The sequence below is a fragment of the Trichomycterus rosablanca genome, chromosome 11, assembly GCF_030014385.1.
Source record: "Trichomycterus rosablanca isolate fTriRos1 chromosome 11, fTriRos1.hap1, whole genome shotgun sequence".
In the NCBI taxonomy this organism is placed as follows: Eukaryota; Metazoa; Chordata; class Actinopteri; order Siluriformes; family Trichomycteridae; genus Trichomycterus; species Trichomycterus rosablanca.
Genome location: NC_085998.1, coordinates 3204496 through 3228965, shown reverse-complemented (window position 1 = coordinate 3228965; position 24470 = coordinate 3204496). Strand labels below are relative to the sequence as shown.

The following is a 24470-nucleotide window of genomic DNA, read 5'->3' as shown; positions in this document are numbered from 1 at the left end:
ATGAATACCCTAGACAGGGCGCCAGTACGTGTCTGTGTAGATGGCCGGCCGGCTGATAGCACGGTTCAGATCTCGTATGTTGGGTCACTGTGGTGACGTCTTGTCCATGACGTGTTGTTGATCATTTATTTGACCCCTTCTTGTCTAGAACTGATAATAAATCAGTGATGCAACGTTTCTCTACCACATTTATTAAACAAAAACTCTTTCAGTCTCATCGCTCATGTGATGAAGCGCTCATATCGCTCCTGGGAAAAACACAGCACTGAAATTCTCTTCTGTGAGAAGAAACCGTCAAGAGGAACCGTCAGATCGTCTGAGGAGCGTCTAGATCCAGATCTTAATATTTAGTCAGAATTATTAATCTGGAGATTGATCGTGAGGGATTGAACCATCCGTTCAGATACAGCAGAACCCAGAGGAACCGAAGCTCATCCAGTACCCAGCGTCTCAGACCTCAGGATGAAGTAGGACACTAAACGGTGTGAAGATGAGTCAGGACCTGGATTTTATGTTTATTAAAGTAAGTCTTCGCTTTAGATGTTTTGGTGAACTGGTGTGATTGGTTTAAGGCTGGACGGGTCAGTAAACCAGTAATTGATATGTAAATAAATACGTCTAGAAAGACCACTGAAGTCTTGTTTAGTTCCATCTTCTGCTCACTGTCTGTGTGATCAGGCTCTCAAGCTTCATGTCGTTGATGTTGGACCAGGAGCCTTGACGTTTCGGGTTGTTCTGCTTGTTATTGATGTTTTTATTTGGTTATTTAGGAGAACAAGCATGGTGCTGGTGTTCACCGAACCATGTTCTCAGCATTATGATCCTGGAGTATCAAAACATTGTTAGGAAAGTGTGTTTGCACCATAGGGTGCACCTGGTCCTGTTCAATGACCTCATGTTTGTTGGCTGTTCTATGACTGTGCCATTTCCCATGAAAATAAATGGGTCCATGGTCTGGTCACCAGCTTCTACATGGGTTCCTGAGAAGCAGCCTTGAACTCCAGCTCTGTGAGCTTCATGACAGCCTTGTTTGACTTTGGGCGTGACTTCACGGTTCTCAGGGTTCCAGCAGCTTCTAATTCATGATGGACACTTTGATGACGTCTTAACATCAGGTTTTCTTTCAGACCTTTGTAAGAGACAACTGTTCCATCTAGCCAGTCGTGACACACACCCTCAGCATTTCACTTCATTTTTGAGTTGCCTTGAGTTGTCACGCCGCTTGTGCCGCTCCCCCCACGCTGACCGAGTAAGCCCCTCTTTGAAACTTGTGCAGTCTCCGAGAGACACACTGACCCTACGTTCAGACCAGCAGCGACTTTTCAGCTCTTGATGATCACCTATCGGCTGTGTTCACACCGGCAGCAGCATCATCATCATCGCCTGTGGCCGATTGGTTGCCATGTTTAAAAAAGCAAATGCCATGATGGAACAGCGTACTTTACTGGCTGGTATCTACAGAGAGGGAAATCGCTCGTCTATAAATTTCATCCCGGTGTAGTCCATCACTGACAAGAAAACTGTGTTTGTTCTTTGTGATCGCTGCGTCTGACCGGCAGTGAGTTTCTCCTCCATCTGTAGTTACAACGATTATCTAGGAACCAAAAACGGAGTGTAGTGCCTCACAATGGAGGGGATAAAGCGTGTACCGCTCTAATTACCACATTGTTTCACTCCTAATTTGCATAAATTTAAACTTTGCTCAATTCTTTTTGTCGCAGACTCCGCCCTTTTTGCATAGCTAACGTTGGTGCGCCTCCTGTTGCTGGAAATCGCAGCTTTCATTGAAAATGAACGATAGCCGGCCGCTTTGTCGCTGAACGGTTTAGCTCTTCAGATCGGTCGTTGATAGCGCAGGCGCCTCGACCGGTCCGCAGAGGCCACAGTCACGCTACGGCAGACGATGTGGACGCCTGGCCGGGACGGTAGCACAGCTGAGATTGAATAGTGTTGTTTTGTGAGGCTCATGATGTGACGCTTTAGTTGAGAATGGCTTCATCTCACATGTCACAACTCATGATGTCATAATTCTGGTACGCTACCCAGGCTAATTCCTTCATCGCTGGTTTAGCGTGATGACATTTGGATGAGAAGTCTTCACCTCCAGTCCGTCCTCAGCACTAATCAGGGGGACGTGGTCACTACTTAGTGTCTCTTTGGTCCAGCAGTTTCTGGAAGGTCTGTGGTCACGTGATCGTCTTGTGATCGTCTTGGTTGTTGGTCACTGCCAGCTGGAAACGTCTTCAGCTGTTTAGCCGTGCCACTCGAGCGCCTATAACGTGATGTCTTATAACGTCGTGTTCATAATTGTAAACAAAGAAGCTGCTGTTATGAATGAAAACAGATATACACTATATGGACAAAAGTATTTGGATGCTTTTCTAATTGTGGAATTCATGTGTTTCAGCCACAGCAGTTCCTAACAGGTGTAATTAATCAGTGATATAGAGGAAATTATATGTTTTCAACTTAGCAGCAACAGTTTAGGGAAGGCTCTTTCCTGTTCCAGCATTACTGTGTAGCTCTATAAAGACGTGAAGAAAAGCTCAGCCCCTCTCAACAGCTCTGGAATGAACTGGAACATCAGCTGAGGCTTTCCTGAATTTCCTTTTGACTGAATGGGCACAAATTCCCACAGACACGTCTTGTGAGAAGCCTTCTCAGATATCTAAAAAGATCACACAGAAGTCACTTTATATACGAGGGCACTTTTATATCTTGGTTATAAGCGGTGAGGGTGGGAGGAGGAGTAATCGATCTGTCTGAGGGACTGAGAGACGCTTATAGTCCGGATTTTTGGACGCTCAAAGAAGCTTTAAGGGGAAGAAGATTTTCATGTGATGAGGTGAAAGCAGCGCTGCATCAGTGGCTACGAGTTCAAACAAAAACAGTTTTGCTGATGGCATTAAAAAGTCGGTACAATGCTGGAAAAATGCTTAGGAAGGCGACGATGTAAAAAAGTAGGTTTGTTTTTGAAATGGGACGTCTGACATGCTCATGGTCAGGTGTCCAAATACTTTTGGCCATATAGTGTATACTTAAAAAAGAGAAAATCTCACCAGCTCACCATGACTGGCTGTAGAAGCTGTATCCATTTGGCTCTTGATTATACACTATATGCCCAAAAGTATTTGGACGCCTGACCATGAGCTTGTTGGACGTCCTATTTTAAAAACAAACCGTATTAAAACTGATTGCTGGCTTTTCTGAAAAGGCTTCTCACAAGACTAAGACTTTGAAGTGTATCTGTAGGAATTTGTGCTTATTCAGTCAAAAAGGCGTTTGTATGGCTGGGCACTGAGTTTACCTCGGTCTGTGTTCCGGTTCATCCCAGAGCTGTTGAGAGGGGCTGAGGTCAGAGCTTTAAACTGAGCTTTTCTTCACGTCTTTATAGAGCTACACAGTCATGCTGGAACAGGAAAGGGCCTTCCCTAAACTGTTGCTGCAAAGTTGAACACATTAATACAGTAATTCAGCACGTGAACCATGAGGAACCACCATCAGTTTACATTCAGCATTTAGCGGACGCTTTTGTCCGAAGCAACTTAGTTATGACTGGGTTAGGGGCCTTGCTTATGGGCAGTGGCGCAGTGGTGGGGCTTGAACTGGAAACCCTCGGATTACTAGTTCAGTACCTGAACCACTAAGCCACCATCAGTCTGTTATAGGGTTGATTAAAATGTCAGTCCCACATGGTTTGGGTTCAGATGATCACATGATGAAGACTCGTGATGCTCCTCAGCCTCCTCCACCCTCTCTCCCTTCATCTCCACCGCTCGGCTCCACCAGAACGTCCTTCATCTGGAGTGAACGATTATTAAATGTTCTGATCTAACCTCGTGATGGTGATCAGCGTCTGCTGCCCCTCACGAAGCTTTGATTCGACCTTCTTACTGGTTTTATTTTTATACATCACTGATAAACGCCACACAACCCGCTTCAAAATACTAACAGTGGTGCTCGGGTGGCGCAGCGGCCAGGCGCACTGTCCCACCGCCTCTGAGAACCGAGCTTAAATTATGTCTGTGCTATCGACCGACAGGGCATCTAGACAGACACACACAGATGATGGGAATGGTCGAGCGATGAATTTCTCTGCTGGTCGGTTGAGGCACCTGCTTGAAGCGATCGATTACAGACGGCAGGGTGTGGCTCTCCACACAAAACCCCCCTTTTAGAATCTGAGCTTAAATCAAGGCTGTGCTATCGGCCGTACGGGCATCTACACAGACACACAAACACAATCCGAATGGTCAAGCAGTGAGTTCCTCTTTGATTCTGCAGTAATGCCCTCTGTTGACCGGTCGAGAAGCCTGCCCTCAGCGGTCGATCACAGATGGCAGGGTGTGGCTCTCCCTGTAAGACCCCACCTTTGAGAATCCGAGCTTAAATTACAACTGTCCTATCAACCGTCCAGGCGACTACACAGACACACACACATGATGGGAATGGTCGAGCAATGGATTCCTCTGCTGGTTGGTCGAGGCGCCTGCACGAATCAATCGATCACAGACGGCAGGGTGTGGCTCTCCCTGTGAGACCCCGCCTCTGTGAATCCGAGCTTGAATTACGGCTGTGCTATCAACCGACAGGGTGTCTACACAGACACACATAGACAATCAGAATAGTCAAGCAGTGGGTTCCTCTTTGATTCAGCAATAATGCCCTCTGCTGGCCGTTCGAGACACCTGCACAAATCGATCGAACACAGACGGCAGGGTGTGGCTCTCTACACGAAACCCCTCCTCTAAGAATCTGAGCTTGAATCACGGCTGTGCTATCGACCGGTAAGGCGACTACACAGTCACACACACAATCAGAATGGTCGAGCAGTGGGTTCATCTTTTTTCTGTAGTAATGCCCTCTGCTGGCTGGTTCAGGTGCCTGCACGAGGCGATCGATCACAGACGGCAGGGTGTGGCTCTCCCTGTGAGACTCCGCCTCTGACAGGTGAAAATAAGCGGTTCTGTGTTCTGCAATCAGATGAATCTGGACAAGACTAGATTGGGTAGAGATGACGGGGTGGGAAATCCGAATTAAGTTTATATAATAGGGAGAGTAATGGTGCTGTTCTAATACCAGGTATAAGGTGTTTGTTACCGGATAATGTGGATTGGGACAGGGCCGGAGCTGCTGATGAGCTGTATGCTTATGTGCAGGCTGGATATAACAGAGTAGAAAAATGCTGAATAATTAAATCAGTAAATGATCTGTAAATAGAGCCAGAAATAGAAGCTCGAGTTGGGATTAGTGCTGAAGATAGATGTTCGGTGCTGAGTCGAGTGAATTTGGATCAGAACTGCTGGCTGTGGTTCGTTTCTCCTCCCTCTTTACTGCCATGAAGACGTGAAGCTCTTAGTGTTGTGGAGGAATCGATATCCAGTCCGTGCAGGAAGCATCTCAGCAGCTTTGCTGTCATCGACTGTTCGGTTATCGTTGGTGGACGGTCGTGTTCCTGTCTCGCTCCCACTGTTCCACTCAAACCCTGACGAATGGATGAATGAATGTTGGACGGACGGTGAGAGGTGAGCAGGATGAACGTGGAACAGTGGAACGTCTCATCACGCTGTAATATCTCACACATCAGGCTGAATCTCAGACTCGTTCCTTCATGTTCGACTGCAGGAACGTCGTGGAAATTCCTCAGGAACAAAACGTTCCGTTCCTGAAGCTGAAGCACAGGAACCGTCAAGGAACCATCAAGGAACCGTCAAGGAACCATCAAGGTCTGTCTGATCAGACCAAAGGGTTCAATTGGTACATATTGGGACGCCTGAACATGAGCTCCAGTGTGTTTGTGGGGAATTTGTGCCCACTGATTGAAAGCACATTTGCCAGATCATTGACTCACAATCTGTGTTCCAATTCATCCCAGAAGTGATCAGGTTCGGGTCTGGAGTTCCTGAATAAGGGTCGAGTTCCTGCACTGCTGGTATAAAATATGAAACATGACATTTATTTGATGTTGTTGATTTGTGGGTGTGGATGAAACTCCTGCACTCAATAGTTAGGAGCACTGTGTACTGTGTTTGTGTTGTGAATAGGCTCAAATCCCCACAGACACACTCCAAAATCTTGTGAAAATCTTGTGTACAAGACAGTAAAGGCTGTCGCCGCCTTGTCGAGCTGGTTGTTGCTCCTAGACGTTTCCACTTCACAATGACGTCACCTACACTTTACCTAAGCAGCTCTTGAAGGACGGATATTTAATGATCTGACCATCTTGTTTGAGGGGGCGTCCACATACTTTTGACCACCTTGTGTATTAAAGAAAATTGAGTGTGTGTGTGTAGCGAGATTAGACGGAAAGAGGAAAAAGGAGAGCAGATGTATTCACAGCAGTGATTGGTGTGTGTGTGTGCATGATGAGCTGCTATTTTTACCCACAGTTCTCTTGTTCACACCCGTCTGTTGCTAGGAGCCGGTTCTGGGCCAGGTTCTCTCATAGGACCCAGTTACACACACACACACACACACATACACACACATACACACACACTGTGTTTAGGTGTTAGACAGCAGTGTGAGATGAACACATGCTAACTGGCTCAGTTCGCTCCCTGTGAGGTGTTTGGCATGTTCTCTACATCTTTACTTTGGTTTAATTTTTGGTTTTCTAGTTTCCTCACAGCGGTGAGAGAATGACCGGCTGCTGACCGGAGTGAATTGCCGTTACCGTGCACGAGTGGTAACGGGATCCTCAAGGAACAGCCGGATTTATTCTGAATAATGAAAAGCAGCTGATTGGTCGGTTAGGCTGATGAGTGATCTGAGAGGTGATTGGTTAAACCTGAGCTGGTCTGTAAAAGTATTTTGGTCAGTTTGCTGCGTTAATTGTTTTATTTAATCCGCCCCTCCCCCCCTTTTTCTTCCCTAATTTAGTCGTATCCAATTACCCTGATTGCGTTACGCTTCACCTCTACCGATACAACCCTCCACCGCTGACTGAGGAGCTTCACAACTGACACGCCCCGTCCGACACGTGTGCAGGACCGACTGCCTCTTTTCACCTGCACGAGGCGAGTTCATATGCAGATCAGCCTTGTGTACCGAGAGCCACACTCGCTCTGTGCAGGCGCCACCAATCAATTCATGATCATCCTGACAGTCTGTGCTGCTCTTTGTTTGATGTTTCGGTGAGGAGGTCGGCCGTGCATGTGTGCCTGTTCAGGAGCTCCTGTTGATGGTGGTTCTGGTTCTGGTTTTCCAAACCACCGGGGGCAGCGTGAGCACAGCAGTACATCCAGACGCTGGCTCGCCTCTGCTTCATGGCTCTGGCATGGGCGTCAGTGAGGGTTGTTGGCTTCAAAGCCTGCCAAGGCAGCTGAGGCCCTCGAATTGGGTGGTCTTCGCCAGGTCTCGTAGCGTTCGTCTGTGGGCCCGGCTCTTCTTCATGTTGAGCCTCGTGCTGCTCTCCGACCGGCTTCATGCTCGCACAAACCGGCTTTACGTTTGTTTTATTTTAATATGTAACGGTTCCGTCATTCGTGATTGCGGATGAACGAGGATGATGACGGTGAGTCTCAGATCAGCAGCCTGAACCCTCACTAGCTTCGCTGGACGCTCGGTCAGAATAAAAACAGAATAAAAGTCTGAATGTTTTAACACGTTTATTCTTTTATATGTTTAATTCAGCACATAAAACAGAAGCTCAGAGGTCAGAACATCAACACAACGTGGAATGAAGACACAAGGGTGGCATAGTGGTGAAGGGTGCCCCAAAGCAGCATGGACCTTGAGTACCTGGGTTTGATTCTCAGCTCTGATACCTGTATATCTGTGTGGAGCATGTTCTCCCTGTCTGTGGTTCCATCAGGTACTAGTTATGAGTGAGTGAGTATATAAGTGATTGGGTGAATGATTGGGTAATAAACTGACTCATTCATTTACTCACTTACTTACACGATCACTCTTTTACTGTCTTTTACTTACTCACTTCCACTCTCATTCATTCACCCGTTCATTCAATTACTCTTTCACTCACTCATTCATTCAGTCACTCATTTACTTACTCTTTCACACACTCACTCACTCTGTCACTCATTTACTCATTCATTTACTCATTTACTTATACAATCACTCTTTTACAGTCTTTCACTCACTTACACTCTCATTCATTCACTCGTTCATTCAATTACTCTTTCACTCACTCATTCACTTTTTCATTTACTCATTTACTTACTCTTTCACTCGCTCACTCTGTCACTCGTTCATTTTGTTACTTATTTACTCAGTCACTCAGTATTTCATTTTCTCACTTCCACTCTCACTCATTCACTCATTCATTCAATGACTTTTTCACTCACTCATTTACTCACTTTTTTACTCACTCAGTTACTCATTCATTCACTCCCACTCATTTACTCCCTCACTTACGTTTATGGCGGCACGGTGGTTCGGTAGGTAGCACTGTCGCCTCACAGCAAGAAGGTCCTGGGTTCGATCCCCAGGTGGAACGGTCCGGGTCCTTTCTGTGCAGAGTTTGCATGTTCTCCACGTGTCCGTGTGGGTTTCCTCCGGGAGCTCCGGTTTCCTCCCACAGTCCAAAGACGTGCAAGTGAGGTAAATTGGAGATATATAATTGTCCATGAGTGTGTTTGATATAAACTTGTGAACTGATGAATCTTGGGTAATGAGTAACTACCGTTCCTGTCATGAATGTAACCAAAGTGTAAAACATGACGTTAAAATCCTAATAAACAAAACAAAACTCACATTTATGGGCAATATGGAGCGATAAGAGGAAACCATAGATCTACAGGAGGGAACTTGCAGAACGAAGATCAAACCCAGGTTCCCAGGGGCCATGTTGCTGTGTGACACCCACTGTGCATCTCAGCAGTGATTTATAATCAGAGAATGAATAATAGAGGATGAAAAGTTGAATATTTGATGCTCTTGTGCACTTTACTGTTATATAAAGCCGTTATTCACTAGCGACTGAGCGAGGGCTGTAGTTGTAATGCTGGTCCTTCTGTACTCATAACCTGACTGTCCTAAATAAACTTGATTTAAATGTTATACAGAGAGATCATTACAGCAGCTGCTGTTCCTTCCTCAGACTCTCAGCTGCAGGAATTCACATCATCAGTTCAGCGTGCGGGTACAGACGCTGTTAGTCAGAACATGTTCACCAAAATCTGTGGTATGCACCATCAGCATGCTTCTGTTCTCACTACTGATTTATAGGAACACACACACACACACACAGAAGTGTGTGTGGGTGCTGCACCAGCTCCAGAATAAAGGGGGCGATACTGAGCAAAAATGAATGTTTTATGAACATGGTGGGGTCCATCAAAAAAACCACAATCCTCACAGTGTTTTTGGTCCCCATTGCATAAGTGTGCAAATGGGTTATGGTCCCCACAGTGTAGTAAAAATAAGTACACACACACACACACACATAGAAGTGTATGTGGGTGCTGCAACACCTCCAGAATAAACGGGGTGATACTGAGCAAAAAGGATACCCACCTGATACCCACCAAGGTCAAAACAAAAACACACATATCAGCAGCTGCATGGAGTCATTTAAGCTAAAAACTTTGTGGGGACCGGCATTTTGGTCCTCACAACGTTTTTTGGTCCCCGTAGTGTAATAAAAACAAGTACACGCACACACACACACACACAGATGTGTGTGGGTGCTACAACATCTCCAGAATAAAAGGGGTGATAGTGAGCAAAAAGATTACCCACCTGATACCCACCAACACAAACACACAATATCAGCAGGCTCCATGGAATCATTTAAGCTAAAAACGTTGTGGGGACTGACATTTTGGCACAGAGCTCCAGAATAAAGGAGGCAATAGTGAGCAAAAAGGATACCCACCTAATACCCACTAAATCGGCTTTATAAACACTGTAGAATCCTTAAAAAAAACACACATATCAGCAGGCTTCATGGAGTCATTTAAGCTAAAAGCGTTGTGGGGACCGACATTTTGGTCCTCACAGTGTTTTTGGTTCCCACTGTGTGTGTGTCCAGTCCAAGGCTACACCACATGGATATTGTACACAATAATCGTACTGTTTCGGGTACTGGTAGGGTTCAGGATTTGGGTTTTTTCCACGCCAGCCAGTTGACGTGGTACCAAAAAAACTCAGAATGAGACAGAAAACGAAGTGTGATCAAAAAAGAAAGAACTGCTCGTACCTGTCAGAATTTAAAAAAAGCTAATCAGACAGGTGTGAAATTCTAATCAGATGAAAGTGAAGGGGCTGATCGGAAGGTTTTTGGTTCATCTCTGTGGTTAGGAAGTGTAACCGTGTTCTTATGTCCCGCTCGTTTTAGAGACGTGTTGGTCTTAGAGGATGATTATTTTATTCGAGTCTGCACATGCTGCTTTAGCTCTGAGCTAAATACCAGCGGAACACACACACACACACACACACACACACACACACTCACACTCATCACACACCCTATTACTCTCTGGATTCCTGCTTCATGTGATTTGCTGTTCCCTGCTGTTTTTCACATGCTGCTCCGTCAGCTGACTGACTGCAACTGTGTGAAACATCCACCGTCCCACCACCATCCCACCACTGTTCTGCACCAGTAAAACATCTTCATTCCAATTAATTTACACAAATTGGATCTTTCTACACAGTCGCATTGTACATCATCCTACACTCCTGAGAAGAGGGCATGTCTAAATTTTTTGATCTGACTGAATGACGAGGGAGCGTCCGACGCCACCTCAGCGCTGAAGGCAATCCCAGCATTCAGTGCGGCACGACTTTTCTTACAAAAAACTACAAACGTGGCGGACGAATCAATGCGGAGCAACCAATCAGAAATGTAAATAAATTCTCAATGATGTTTAATCTGTATAAAGGTGCACGAGTGTCGTTTATTTGTAAATTCGGGCTCGTCAGGGACAGTTTAACCGTTTTCGGTACACGGAGGGAGACGGTAGCCGGCGTGCTAGCGGGTTGTGCTGCCTGAGGCTGACTGTGTTAGCTTAGTAAGCTAAAATTGTGGCGACGTTTAAGTTTAAGAGTGTCTAAATAGTCTGTCTCATGAGCTCCATGTGTTATTAGGATCCTCTCTACTGCTGTACAGAAGCAGGAACATGAAGACAGTTTCCACTGTATGACATCTCTGTTGAAGCGTGTGTGTGTGTGTGTGTGTGTGTGTGTGTGTGTGTTGCAGTACGCCCGGGTGTGGATTCCGGACCCAGAGGATGTTTGGAGGTCAGCAGAACTCACTAAAGATTACAAACAAGCGGATACAGTTCTGCACCTACAGCTTGAGGATGGAAAGGTGAGTGTGTGTGTGTGTGTGTGTGTGTGTGTGTGTGTGTGTGTGTGTGTATGTGTGTGTGTGTACAGCATGTATGCCCACACTGTCCAGCATGCCCTCCTCCAAAGTATCAGTGGCTGTGTGCACATCTCACCAGCCCCATGATTACTAAAAATGCTTATTATTTATTATATTATACATACGTGTGTGTGTGTGTGTGTGTGTGTCTCCACTAGGAACTGGAGCACAAGTTGGACCCGAAAACCAAAACCCTGCCTCACCTGCGTAACCCCGACATCCTGGTGGGAGAGAATGACCTGACGGCACTGAGTTACCTCCACGAACCGGCCGTCTTACACAACCTTAGAGTCCGCTTCTCCGACTCTAAACTCATCTACACCTACTGCGGTACACACACACACACACACACACACACACACACACACACACACCCACACACACACACTCACACACACACACTCACACACACACACACACTCAGGCCAGGCCGGACTGTAGAGTAGAAATGTTTACTGTTCTCTCTGCTCTCTGTACCTCAGGTATTGTGTTGGTGGCTATTAACCCGTATGAGACGTTACCCATCTATGGCTCCGACATCATTAACGCCTACAGTGGGCAGAACATGGGTGACATGGACCCACACATATTCGCCGTGGCTGAGGAGGCCTACAAGCAGATGGCCAGGTGTGTATAATAATTACAATGATAATAATTACTATTGTTACTATAACTTATATTATTATTACTGTATTAGTATTATTATTACTATTATAACTGTTATTATTATTACTATTATAACTGTTATTATTATTATTGTATTTCCAATAAAATTATTTGTATTGTTACAATTATTATTAATTATTTTTATTATGATTACTATTATTGCCATTATTATAAAAATTTGTATAAAAAATATTTTTTATTATTTCCATGATTATTATTTTTTTTATTACCTTTATTATAAATATTTTTATTATTATTATTATTATTATTTACAAATGTATTATTATTATTATTACTACAATTATTATTAGTATTAACATTTTTAAAATGAATAATAACTATTATTATTACTGTATTATTTCCAATATAATTATTATTTGTATTGTAACAATTATTAATATTTACTATTATTTATTATTATTATTACCAGTATTATAGAAATAATAGTATTTTAGATTTTTTTTGTTATTTCCATGAATATTTTTACTACCATTATTATTATTTTTATTATTAATAATATTTATTATTATTATTATTTCGTTATTATTATTACTACCATTATTGTTGTTATTACTACTATTATTATTAATATTTTTATTATTAATAATATTTATTATTAGTATTTTATTATTATTATTTCTACCATATTAATATTTACATTATTAATATTATTATTTATTGTTATTATTATTACTACCATTATTAATTATTTATGTATTATTTGTTCATTTTTTTAATAATAATATTTATTATTATTATTATTATTATTATTATTATTATTGCCATTATTATTTTTTTTTTATGTTTTTTTTTTATATCTGGATGGTGTTTCTTTAGAAAATCCTGCTCACTCTTTATTCCTTTAATCATATTTATCCACTTGGTTGCTGGCTGTCCTCTTCCTCTCTTACCTTTAACTCTTTACATTTACATTCGCAGCATTTATCAGATGATTTTATCCTAAACGACTTACAGTTTTGACTGAATACAGTTGGAGCAAGTGAAGGTTAAGGGCCTGCCAAAAAGTGGCAACTTGGCAGTGGAGAGACTTGAACTGACAACTTTCTGATTGGTATCTGGTAACTCTTCCAAGCATAATTATCTGTTCAGATGAACCGGATCTTCTCATCATGTGTCCAGAATAAAAGAGCTTCAGTTTGGTTCTCTGGGCTTCCAGTCAGATGTTTTGTTTGATTTGATGAAGAAGCTTCTCTTAGAAACATCTGTCCTCTTCATGTCTGTGTTTATGAAGAACCACAGAGACGATCTCAGTCTGGACAGTTCTGATCTTTATTTGCAGGTCTTGCCTGGTTGCCACTGTTGGGCCCTTGATCAAGGCCCCTAACCCTCATATAAAAGTCTCCACTAAATGTTAATGTTTTTATTTTCTCAGAGACGAGAGGAACCAGTCCATCATTGTCAGTGGAGAATCCGGTGCAGGAAAGACCGTTTCGGCTAAGTACGCCATGCGGTACTTCGCTACAGTGAGTGGATCAGCCAGCGAAGCCAACGTGGAGGAGAAGGTGCTCGCCTCCAACCCCATCATGGAGGTAAGAAGCCAAATCTACCTTCTTTAGAGGGGTGGACAGCTGTATTTAGACAGACAGACAGACAGGTGGGTGGGCAGGCACACAGACGATAGATAGACGGATAGATATACGGAAGGCTAGACGGATAGACAGATGGATGGATAGATAGGTGGATAGATATACAGATAGATAGGCGGATAGACAGACGGACGGATAGACAGACAGATAGACAGACAGACAGATAAGTAAACGGATAGACAGACGGATAGACAGAAAGATAGGCGGATAGAAAGACAGACAGACAGACAGAGAGACATCTAGACAGACAGATAAGTAAACGGATAGACAGATAGATAGACGGATAGAGAGACAGACAGACAGACAGATAGCTAGATAGACTGACGGATAGATAGGTGTATAGATATACAGATAGATAGGCGGATAGACATGACGACAGATAGACAGACGGACGGATAGACAGATGGATGAATAGACAGAAGGATAGACAGACGGATAGACAGACGAATGGATAGACGGGTTACATAGATGGATAGACATCTAGACAGACGAATGGCTAGACGGATAGACAGACGAATAGACGGATGGATAGATAGGTAGACAGACGGATAGCTTGACTGATAGACAGATGAATAGACAGACGGATAGACAGACAGACAGACAGACAGACTGACGGATAGATAGGTGGATAGATATACAGATAGATAGGCGGATAGACAGACGGATAGACAGACAGACAGACAGACAGAGAGACAGACAGACAGACTGACGGATAGATAGGTGGATAGATATACAGATAGATAGGCGGATAGACAGACGGATAGACAGATGGATGAATAGACAGGTACATAGATGGATAGACATCTAGACAGACGGATGGCTAGACGGATAGACAGACGAATAGACGGATGGATGGATAGATAGACATACGGATGGACAGATAGATAGATGTTATTAATCCCAAAGGAAATGAGATGTAACACGTTCCTAAATCACAGTTTAAAGGGTTTTAAAATGAATCTTCATTAATCCGTTTTGTCTCCTTCAGTCGATAGGAAACGCCAAAACAACCAGGAACGACAACAGCAGCCGCTTCGGGAAGTACATCGAGATCGGCTTCGATAAGAAGTACCACATCATCGGGGCCAACATGAGGACATACCTGCTGGAGAAATCCAGGGTCGTCTTTCAGGTACGTCACGCACCATACACCAAGAGGACTCCTGCAACGATAATGCTGAACACAGGAGTTTCAGCCACACTCAGCACCAGCAGGAGTAGAAAATCAATAACATGAAATAATTCATCTGCTTCAGACCTTGCGGTGGGTTCTGGTTAGCTAGAGCGACAGTCGCTTTAAAGTATGCCTGTGGGAATTTAGGCCTGATCAGTCTAAAGTGTTCCAGTTCATTCCAGAGCTGTTAAGTGGGGCTGAGGTCTGGGATTTTAATGATACTGGAACAGGAATGGACCTTCCCTAAACTGTTGCTATAGTGTTGGAAGCATTTCCTTTCCTTTATATCATTGATTTATTACAGCTGTTAGCGACTGTTGTGGCTGAAACACATGAATTCAGTAATCAGAGGGGGCGTCCCAATACTTTTGCTCATATAGTGTCTGACCTGATTGATCCATCAAGACTCACATCTGATGCAGGTAGCAGTTCATCTGTTACTTTAATATAAATGCTGCTGAAATGTAGATCATCCTCCACCGTACTTTACAGCTTGGGATTCTTCTAAAAAACAAAGAACATTATTGCTGCTCCAGGGTCCAGTGTTGGTGTGCTTTGCACCGCTCTAGCTCTAGCATGTGGTGATCCTGGGCTTGTGTGAGGCTGCTTGATCCTGGAGACGTACTTTAAGACTTTTGAACCCCTGATAGGACCCGAGGACAGAAGATGACAAGCTTCATCTCTCTGTTTTCCTGTTCTGTGAACATGTGTAGCCTCACTGCTGAGCAGTTGTTGCTTCTAGATGTTTCTACTCTACAATAATAGTGCTTTTGTCCATGTTGTGTAGAACTCAGGTCTGCTGAAGCTTCTCGGTTGTTGAACGGGCTGAATCAGCTATGAGTTCGTTAGGAATGAAAATAATGAAGTTAAGCATGCTAACCCAGTGTTACGTAACACACACACACACACACACACACACACACACACACAGGGGAATTCCACAGTTCTATAGGTGTGTATGTGCATGCCTTGAGTGATTTGCTCAGTCAGGAGTTGAACAGCTAGCACACGTCACCCTGTTAAAGAGGTACAGTGCTGTGAAAAAGTATTTGCCCCCTCCCAGTTTGTTTTTATTTTTAGGGGCCAGTGATAGCTCAGTGGTTAAGGTACTGGACTAGAGCAAGGCCCTTAACCCTCAATTGCTCATCGTGTTCCGCTCATTGTGTAAGTCGCTTTGGATAAAAAGCATCTGCTAAATGCTGAAAATGTAAATGTTTGTCGTGTTTGTTGTGGTGTCACTGTCCACTGTCAAACAAGCTTGATATTACCAAGAGCTTTAAGGCTGCAGCACAGAGTACCTTCAGGTTTTGGCTTTTATTTTAAAAACTACCTGGTTAAAATTGAACTCATCCGAGTGTTTTTACGTCAATGAGACCCCAACCCACCCCCTCACCTCACCCCCTCACCCCCTCACCCCCTCACCTCACCCCCCTTATTTTCTGTCTGCAGGCGGATGAGGAGAGGAACTATCACATCTTCTACCAGCTCTGCTCCTCCTGCAACCTGCCCGAATTCAAAATGCTGGAGCTTAGTGAGTAATAGTTAGCAATAAACTAATGGACCTTGACGAATGTGCCAAACAGGGGGCAACGTGGCACAGTGGGTAGCGCTGCCGCCTCACAGCAGGAAGGACCTGTGTTCAGTTCACACACACTCACACAACCCAGTTGTTTTACCCTCACATACATACGTGTGTGTGTGAGTGTGTGTGTGTGTGTGTGAACTGAACACAGGTCCTTCCTGCTGTGAGGCGGCAGCGCTACCCACTGTGCCACGTTGCCCCCTGTTTGGCACATTCGTCAAGGTCCATTAGTTTATTGCAGCTTGGAATTAAAAAGATCTGAGTGTTTTTGTTTATTCCTTTAGAAGAGCCACTACAGGCCCGATTTAGGTTCTTTACTAACAATTTCAGAACAACAAAAAACTGAGATTGAATTAAAATTAAAAACAGAAATTAAGGTTAGAAAAGTCTTAATAACCGACACTGGTACGGTCTGTTTGTGGTCACTGGTCTGGTAAAGACTACTGGAGTTTTCTGGATGAAGGTTTGGGAGTCACTAGTAAATAAAATATACGAAATTTGACCAAACAGACGGATAGACAGACGGATAGACAGAAAGATAGGCGGATAGAAAGACAGACAGACAGACAGAGAGACATCTAGACAGACAGATAAGTAAACGGATAGACAGATAGATAGACGGATAGAGAGACAGACAGACAGACAGATAGCTAGATAGACTGACGGATAGATAGGTGTATAGATATACAGATAGATAGGCGGATAGACATGACGACAGATAGACAGACGGACGGATAGACAGATGGATGAATAGACAGAAGGATAGACAGACGGATAGACAGACGAATGGATAGACGGGTTACATAGATGGATAGACATCTAGACAGACGAATGGCTAGACGGATAGACAGATAGGATGAAGGTTTGGGAGTCACTAGTAAATAAAATATACGAAATTTGACCAAACCAGCAGAGAAATAAGCTACCCCACTACTGCTGGGTTCCAGGTTTGTCACCCCGAGCTGTGTGAGGGTGGGAGGGATTGGTAAAGCGTCCTGTCCGGGGTGTGTTACCACAGTGCGCCCAGTGATTCCATCGTTGGTGAGACAAACAAATGACATAGGAGAAATAAAATGCAGAACCGCCCAGCGAGGATGTAACACGTCGTACTGCAGTGATGTCATGAGACCTCTGAGTCTTTAGATCCGAACGCGTTTCGTTTTCTGACCTGATCAGAAGTTCGTTTGTGTTTGTGTTGGTATTTTCAGGCAACGCGAACAATTTCCACTACACTAAACATGGCCGAAACCCGGTGATCGACGGAGTGGACGATGCGAAGGAGATGTCCTCCACCAGACACGCCTTCACACTGCTGGGTACGGATACATCCTCATTCAGGGCCAGAACTGTGGTCAGATGTTTGATTCTGTCGTGACTGGGTGTAAAAGAGACGCTAAACTGTTCACAAACAACATTTTGACTGCATTTTAGCAAGGATGTTGGGGGTTTTTACCATCTACAGTCCATGATATTATTAAAAGATTCAGAGGAGCCAGAGAAATCTCTGCACAAGGCTGAAAACTGATATTTAATGTTTGTGATTTTTGACGAGCCCACTTTTTTTTGATGAGCCCACAAGTCTTTGTTAATTCAAAGGGGTTCGTACCCATTTTGGAGCAACATTTGCTGCAGACGTCCCTGCTCGTTTCGATAAGACGATGCCAAGCCACCTTCTGCATGTTTCCCAACAGCTTGTACAAGCTAACGCTGTGCACACCTGTATGGGAGGTAGAGTTGGTACTCAGACTGTCAGAAGTTTTGAACCTTTGATCTAGATGCTTACTATGCTTTACAGCAGTGTGTGTGTGTGTGTGTGTGTGTGTGTGTGTGTGTGTGTGTGATCCTCAGGTATTAATGAATCCTATCAGATGGGGTTGTTCCAGGTCCTGGCCGCCATACTGCACCTGGGTAACGTGGAGGTGAAGGACCGAGATTCGGACAGCAGCACCATACCGGTCAGTACAAAATCACACTGACTGGCCTCTCAGATATTCCACCACTGCATGTTTATTAACGATACTGCTGATTATGTAACGGGGTGAGATGTAACGAGATGTGATTTGCTGATGTTTGTCTCGTTTCTCTTGTGTTTAGCCCAATAACTCGCACCTGAGCGTGTTCTGTGATCTGCTGGGCGTGGCCTATCAGGACATGGCACACTGGCTGTGCCACAAGAAGCTGAAGACGGCGACGGAGACGTACATCAAACCGGTTCCTAAACTTCAGGCCATGAACTCCAGAGACGCTCTGGCTAAGCACATCTACGCCAAACTCTTCAGCTGGATCGTGGAGCACGTCAACAAAGCTCTGCACTCATTCGTCAAACAGCACTCCTTCATCGGGGTTCTGGACATCTACGGGTGGGTACCACGCCCGCGTTTATAGTCCTACGCCTTTTTGAATGAGATGTTTTTTTTTTTTTTTTTTTTTACTGTACACTGGTGAGATACCTGAGAGTCTCATGGTATAATTGTATAATACTGTATATATAATACATCCATTGGGACAGTGGGAGTCTAGTGGGTGCAGCTTTGGACTATCGAACAGAAAGTAGTGGGATCGGATCCTGGCTTTGCTGTTCCCCCCACTGTTGGGCCCTTGAGGAAGGCCCCTAACCCTGTCTGCTCCAGGGGAGCAATAACTGACCTAGCAGTCTGTCCCCAGCTTTCAAACTAGCTGGGATATGCAGAAAAAGCATTTAATTCTATTGTTGTTATTATTATTTATTAAAGTATTATTATTTATATTAATATTGAATATTTATTATTACTATTATTTGAATTATTATTATTAATTGAATATGTATAATTAATTATATGTTTATTATTATTATTATTATTATTCAAATATTTATTATTAGTAATTAAATATTTGTTATTAGTTAATTATTTATTATTATTATTATTATTATTAATTAAATATTTATTACTATTATTTAAACATTTATTATTGTTTATTATTATTTGAATATGTATTATTATTAATTACATATTTATTATTATTTAATTATTTATTATTATTATTTAAATATTTATTATAATTAAATAAATAGTTATTATTATTATTATTATTTAAATATTTATTAGTATTGGTTATTAATTTATTATTATTATTTAAATATGTATTATTATTATTTACATATTTATTAGTATTGTTTATTAATTTTTTATTATTATTATTTGAATATTTATTATTATTATTTAAATATGTATTAGTATTGTTTATTAATTTATTAAATGTATTATTATTATCTTCTTTTATGATAATAATTGTAATTTTTTTACAGGTTTGAAACGTTTGAGATTAACAGTTTCGAGCAGTTTTGTATCAACTACGCCAACGAGAAGCTCCAGCAGCAGTTCAACATGGTGAGTGTGTTTTTTTCACTTTTACGCCTCTGATATGAATCAATATTAATCTAAATGATTTATGAATGTTTTTCTCCTCCTCCTCCTCTGCTCCTCTTTATTCTGTTCCTCCTGTGTGCAGCATGTGTTTAAGCTGGAGCAGGAGGAGTACATGAAGGAGCAGATCCCCTGGACTCTGATTGATTTCTACGATAATCAGCCCTGCATTAACCTGATCGAGGCTAAGATGGGTGTGCTGGACCTGCTGGACGAGGAGTGCAGGGTACAGCGCTTTAGATTAAATGAGTGTTTAATATGAAGAACGTTATGAGCAGAACGTTCCTGATGATCCATCCAGCAACTTTTGTGTTTCTGTGCTTCCCCAAATAATAAAATGCTGCCGCATCCCAAAGCACATAGAAAAATGAGTGGTGTCTCAGTGTTTAGTGAGATACAGAGCTTTAGTTTCGAACCTTTACACCACCACCACCTCTCTATGTGATTTTCCCTCTGCTCTGGGTGTAGATGCCGAAGGGTTCGGACGAGTCGTGGGCGCAGAAGCTGTACAACACTCACCTGAAGACGTGCTCACTGTTCGAGAAACCACGCATGTCCAACAGAGCCTTCATCATCCAGCACTTCGCTGATAAGGTACACACACAATCATACACACACACACATTCATACACACACACACACACACACAATCATACACACACACACATACATACGTACACATGTACACATGCACACAAACACACATGTACACACACACACATATACATTCATACACACACATATATATATATAAACACACATACATACATACATATATACACTGCCTGGCCAAAAAAAAGGTCTCACACACTCTAATATTTGGTTGTAGCGCCTTTAGCTTTGATTACAGCACGCATTCGCTGTGGCATCGTTTCCACAAGCTTCTGCAATGTCACAACATTTATTTCTGTCCAGAGTTGCATTAATTTTTCCCCCAAGATCTTGTATTGATGATGGGAGATTTGGACCACTGCACAAAGTCTTCTCCAGCACATCCCAAAGATTCTCAATGGGGTTCAGGTCTGGACTCTGTGGTGGCCGATCCATGTGTGAAAATGATGTCTCATGCTCCCTGAACCACTCTTTCACAATCTGAGCCCGATGAATCCTGGCATCGTCATCTTGGAATATGCCCGTGCCATCAGGGAAGAAAGAATCCACTGATGGAATAACCTGGTGGTTCAGTATATTCAGGTGGTCAGCTGACCTCATTCTTTGAGCACATAACGTTGCTGAACCTAGACCCTGACCGACTGCTGCGACCCCAGATCATAGCACCGCCCCCACAGGCTTGTACGGTAGGCACTAGGCATGATGGGAGCATCACTTCAGCCACCTCTCTTCTTACCCTGATGTGCCCATCACTCTGGAACAGGGTAAATCTGGACTCATCAGACCACATGACCTTCTTCCATTGCTCCAGAGTCCAATCTTTATGCTCCCTAGCAAATTGAAGCCGTTTTCACCGGTTAGCCTCACTGACGAGTGGTTTTCTTAAGGCTACACAGCTGTTTAGTCCCAATCCCTTGAGTTCCCTTCACATTGTGTGTGTGGAAATGCTCTTACTGTCACTATTAAACATCCCTGAGTTCTACTGGAGTTCTTCTACCATTTGATTTCACCAAACGTTTAAGTGATCGCCGATCACAATCACTCAAAATATTTTTCCAACCACATTCCTCCCTGGAAGATGATTTCCCCCCCCCCCCCCCCCCCCACTGTCTCACCACTTTTTAATAATGCGCTGGACAGTTCTTAACCCGATTTTAGTAGTTTCAGCTAAATCTCCTTGGATGTTTTCTCTGCTTGATGCAGGACAATAATTTGACCCTTCTGAAACAGATGAACATCTTTTCCACGACCACAGGACGTGTCTTTCCACGTGGTTGTTTAACAAATGAGAGGCTACTCACTGCATCAGTTAGGGTTAAATAACTTGTTGCCAGCTGAAACTTAATCACCCATGCAGTAATTATCCAATGGGAGGCTCTTACCTATTTGCTTAGTTAAATCCAGGTGGTGACCTTTTTTTTTGGCCAGGCAGTGTATGTATATAAACACACATACATACATACATACACACACAGACATACTGATCCATACATATAAATACATACATATGTACATGTACAAACACATATATACATACACGTACATGTATACACACACACACACACACACATGACTGGAATCTGGTCATTACAATACTTCTTACCATTTAAAATCTCCTGTCTGTCTCTCTCTCTGTCTCTGTGTGGATCAGGTGGAGTATCAGTGCGAGGGCTTTTTGGAGAAGAACAAGGACACAGTGAATGAGGAGCAGATTAACGTACTGAAGGCCAGTAAGGTCAGTGTGCTTTTGGTGTGATTTTATACTGAATTTCATCATCAACACTTTCTACAGACCACCGAGTCAACGAGGATCAAAACGTCTTGATTTAGTAATTCGCTCCTGTCTCAAATGGTATCAGTTATCAGGGTCCTGTCTCAAATCGTACCATTAATCAGGGTCTTGTCTCAAATGGTATCAGTTATCAGGGTCCTGTCTCAAATCGTACCATTAATCAGGGTCTTGTCTCAAATCGTATCAGTTATCAGGGTCCTGTCTCAAATCATACCATTAATCAGGGTCTTGTCTCAAATGGTATCAGTTATCAGGGTCCTGTCTCAAATCGTACCATTAATCAGGGTCTTGTCTCAAATGGTATCAGTTATCAGGGTCCTGTCTCAAATCGTACCATTAATCAGGGTCTTGTCTCAAATGGTATCAGTTATCAGGGTCCTGTCTCAAATCGTACCATTAATCAGGGTCTTGTCTCAAATGGTATCAGTTATCAGGGTCCTGTCTCAAATCATACCATTAATCAGGGTCTTGTCTCAAATGGTATCAGTTATCAGGGTCCTGTCTCAAATCATACCATTAATCAGGGTCTTGTCTCAAATGGTATCAGTTATCAGGGTCCTGTCTCAAATCGTACCATTAATCAGGGTCTTGTCTCAAATGGTATCAGTTATCAGGGTCCTGTCTCAAATCGTACCATTAATCAGGGTCTTGTCTCAAATGGTATCAGTTATCAGGGTTCTGTCTCAAATCGTACCATTAATCAGGGTCTTGTCTCAAATCGTACCATTTATCAGGGTCTTGTCTCAAATCGTACCATTAATCAGGGTCTTGTCTCAAATCGTACCATTAATCAGGGTCTTGTCTCAAATCGTACCATTAATCAGGGTCTTGTCTCAAATCGTACCATTTATCAGGGTTTTGTCTCAAATCGTACCATTAATCAGGGTCTTGTCTCAAATCGTACCATTTATCAGGGTCTTGTCTCAAATCGTACCATTTATCAGGGTCTTGTCTTAAATTGTACCATTTTTCAAGTCAAGTCAGATTTATTTATATAGCACTTTTTACAATAGACATTGTCTCAAAGCAACTTTACAAAATCCAGGACCAGCAGATACAAAAACCCCTGTTGAGCAAGCCGAGGGCGACTGTGGCAAGGAAAAACTTTCTGAAAATTACAGGAAGAAACCTTGAGAGGAACCAGACTCAGCAGGGCCCATCCTTCATGGGTGGCCTGGAGGATACTTTAAATAAATACACGATTTACACAAATCATACAAACACAGAATTAAATGATCTAAAAGTCATAACTGGTAATAAATAGATAAATAGATAAATAATAATAGAGTTGTTCTTCGGTGTAGTCTTCAATAATGTCTGTAGTGATTTCTTGTCATTCTTGGTGCAATTACTCCAGACCCGTCACATCCGGCAGGAGCAGCATCGTTGTCCCGGCAGTCTCGACTTTAATCCTTAACCTCGGCGGGTGAACAGGTTTCCATCAGAACGCCTTTGGAGTAAAACAACAAAGAATGTAGTTAATAATGTACAATGCTAGTTTTCAGGGTCTTGTCTCAAATCGTATAATTAATCAGGGTCTTGTCTTAAATCGTACCATTTTTCAGGGTCTCGTCTCAAATTGTACCGTTAATCAGGGTCTTGTCTCAAATCACACCATTTATCAGGGTGTTGTCTCAAATCACAGTCGTCATGCTTTCTGTAAGCCCTTAATGATTAAAGTAACTTAATTGGAGCATATAAAGGGTCCTGTCCTAAATCCCTTACATTATCAAGGTCCTGCCCCGAATTGCGCTTATTTCAAGGGCTTTGTCCCGATTCTTTTTCTTTTTTAAAGGCCCTTGTCCGAATTATTCAAATCACTCACATCATCAAGGTTCACTCCCAAATCACACTCATTTCATAGGCCTTGCACCTAAACACTTTGCTCTCTAAAGCCAGAAGATAGTAGTTTGTCAGGCTTTGTCCCAAATTACAGCCTACTCTCTTTAAAACCCCTGCTAACGATTTTAAATCCCAGGGTTAAGAAACAGGGCTCTGTCTCAAATTACACCACTGTTAGGGCCTTGTTCCAAATCAATTTATGTACAGGCCTTTCAATATCACACTCTTAGTAACCATCACTCCAGTCCTTAAGCAGGACCTTGTTCCAAATCGCACCTTACAAAGAGTTTAAAAGATTTAAGCTTTAAAAGTCGTGCGTTTTTACGAGTCCTGTCCCACCTAAACGCCAGGGCCTTGTTCCAAATCGCAGCCAGCGCAGTCACTGGCTACGTAACAGGTCATGTTCTCAAATCACACCAGCTGGCATGGCCTCGTTCCAAATTATTTCCTTTACAGGCT

General features: G+C 42.9%; 1 protein-coding gene across 3 annotated transcripts in view; it reads left to right on the top strand.

Annotated features, from left to right (window-relative positions):
- myo5aa (myosin VAa) overlaps positions 1-24470 on the top strand; it is a 71322-nt gene that overhangs the window by 6207 nt on the left and 40645 nt on the right. For all 3 annotated transcript variants that reach the window (XM_063004824.1, XM_063004823.1, XM_063004825.1), the window contains exons 2-14: positions 11165-11275; positions 11491-11662; positions 11815-11959; positions 13392-13548; positions 14594-14737; positions 16229-16310; positions 17570-17677; positions 18210-18316; positions 18456-18721; positions 19648-19729; positions 19851-19991; positions 20234-20359; positions 22029-22112. In XM_063004824.1, the coding sequence (XP_062860894.1) occupies positions 11165-11275; positions 11491-11662; positions 11815-11959; positions 13392-13548; positions 14594-14737; positions 16229-16310; positions 17570-17677; positions 18210-18316; positions 18456-18721; positions 19648-19729; positions 19851-19991; positions 20234-20359; positions 22029-22112 (1725 nt within the window). The remainder of the gene's footprint in view (positions 1-11164; positions 11276-11490; positions 11663-11814; positions 11960-13391; positions 13549-14593; positions 14738-16228; positions 16311-17569; positions 17678-18209; positions 18317-18455; positions 18722-19647; positions 19730-19850; positions 19992-20233; positions 20360-22028; positions 22113-24470) is intronic.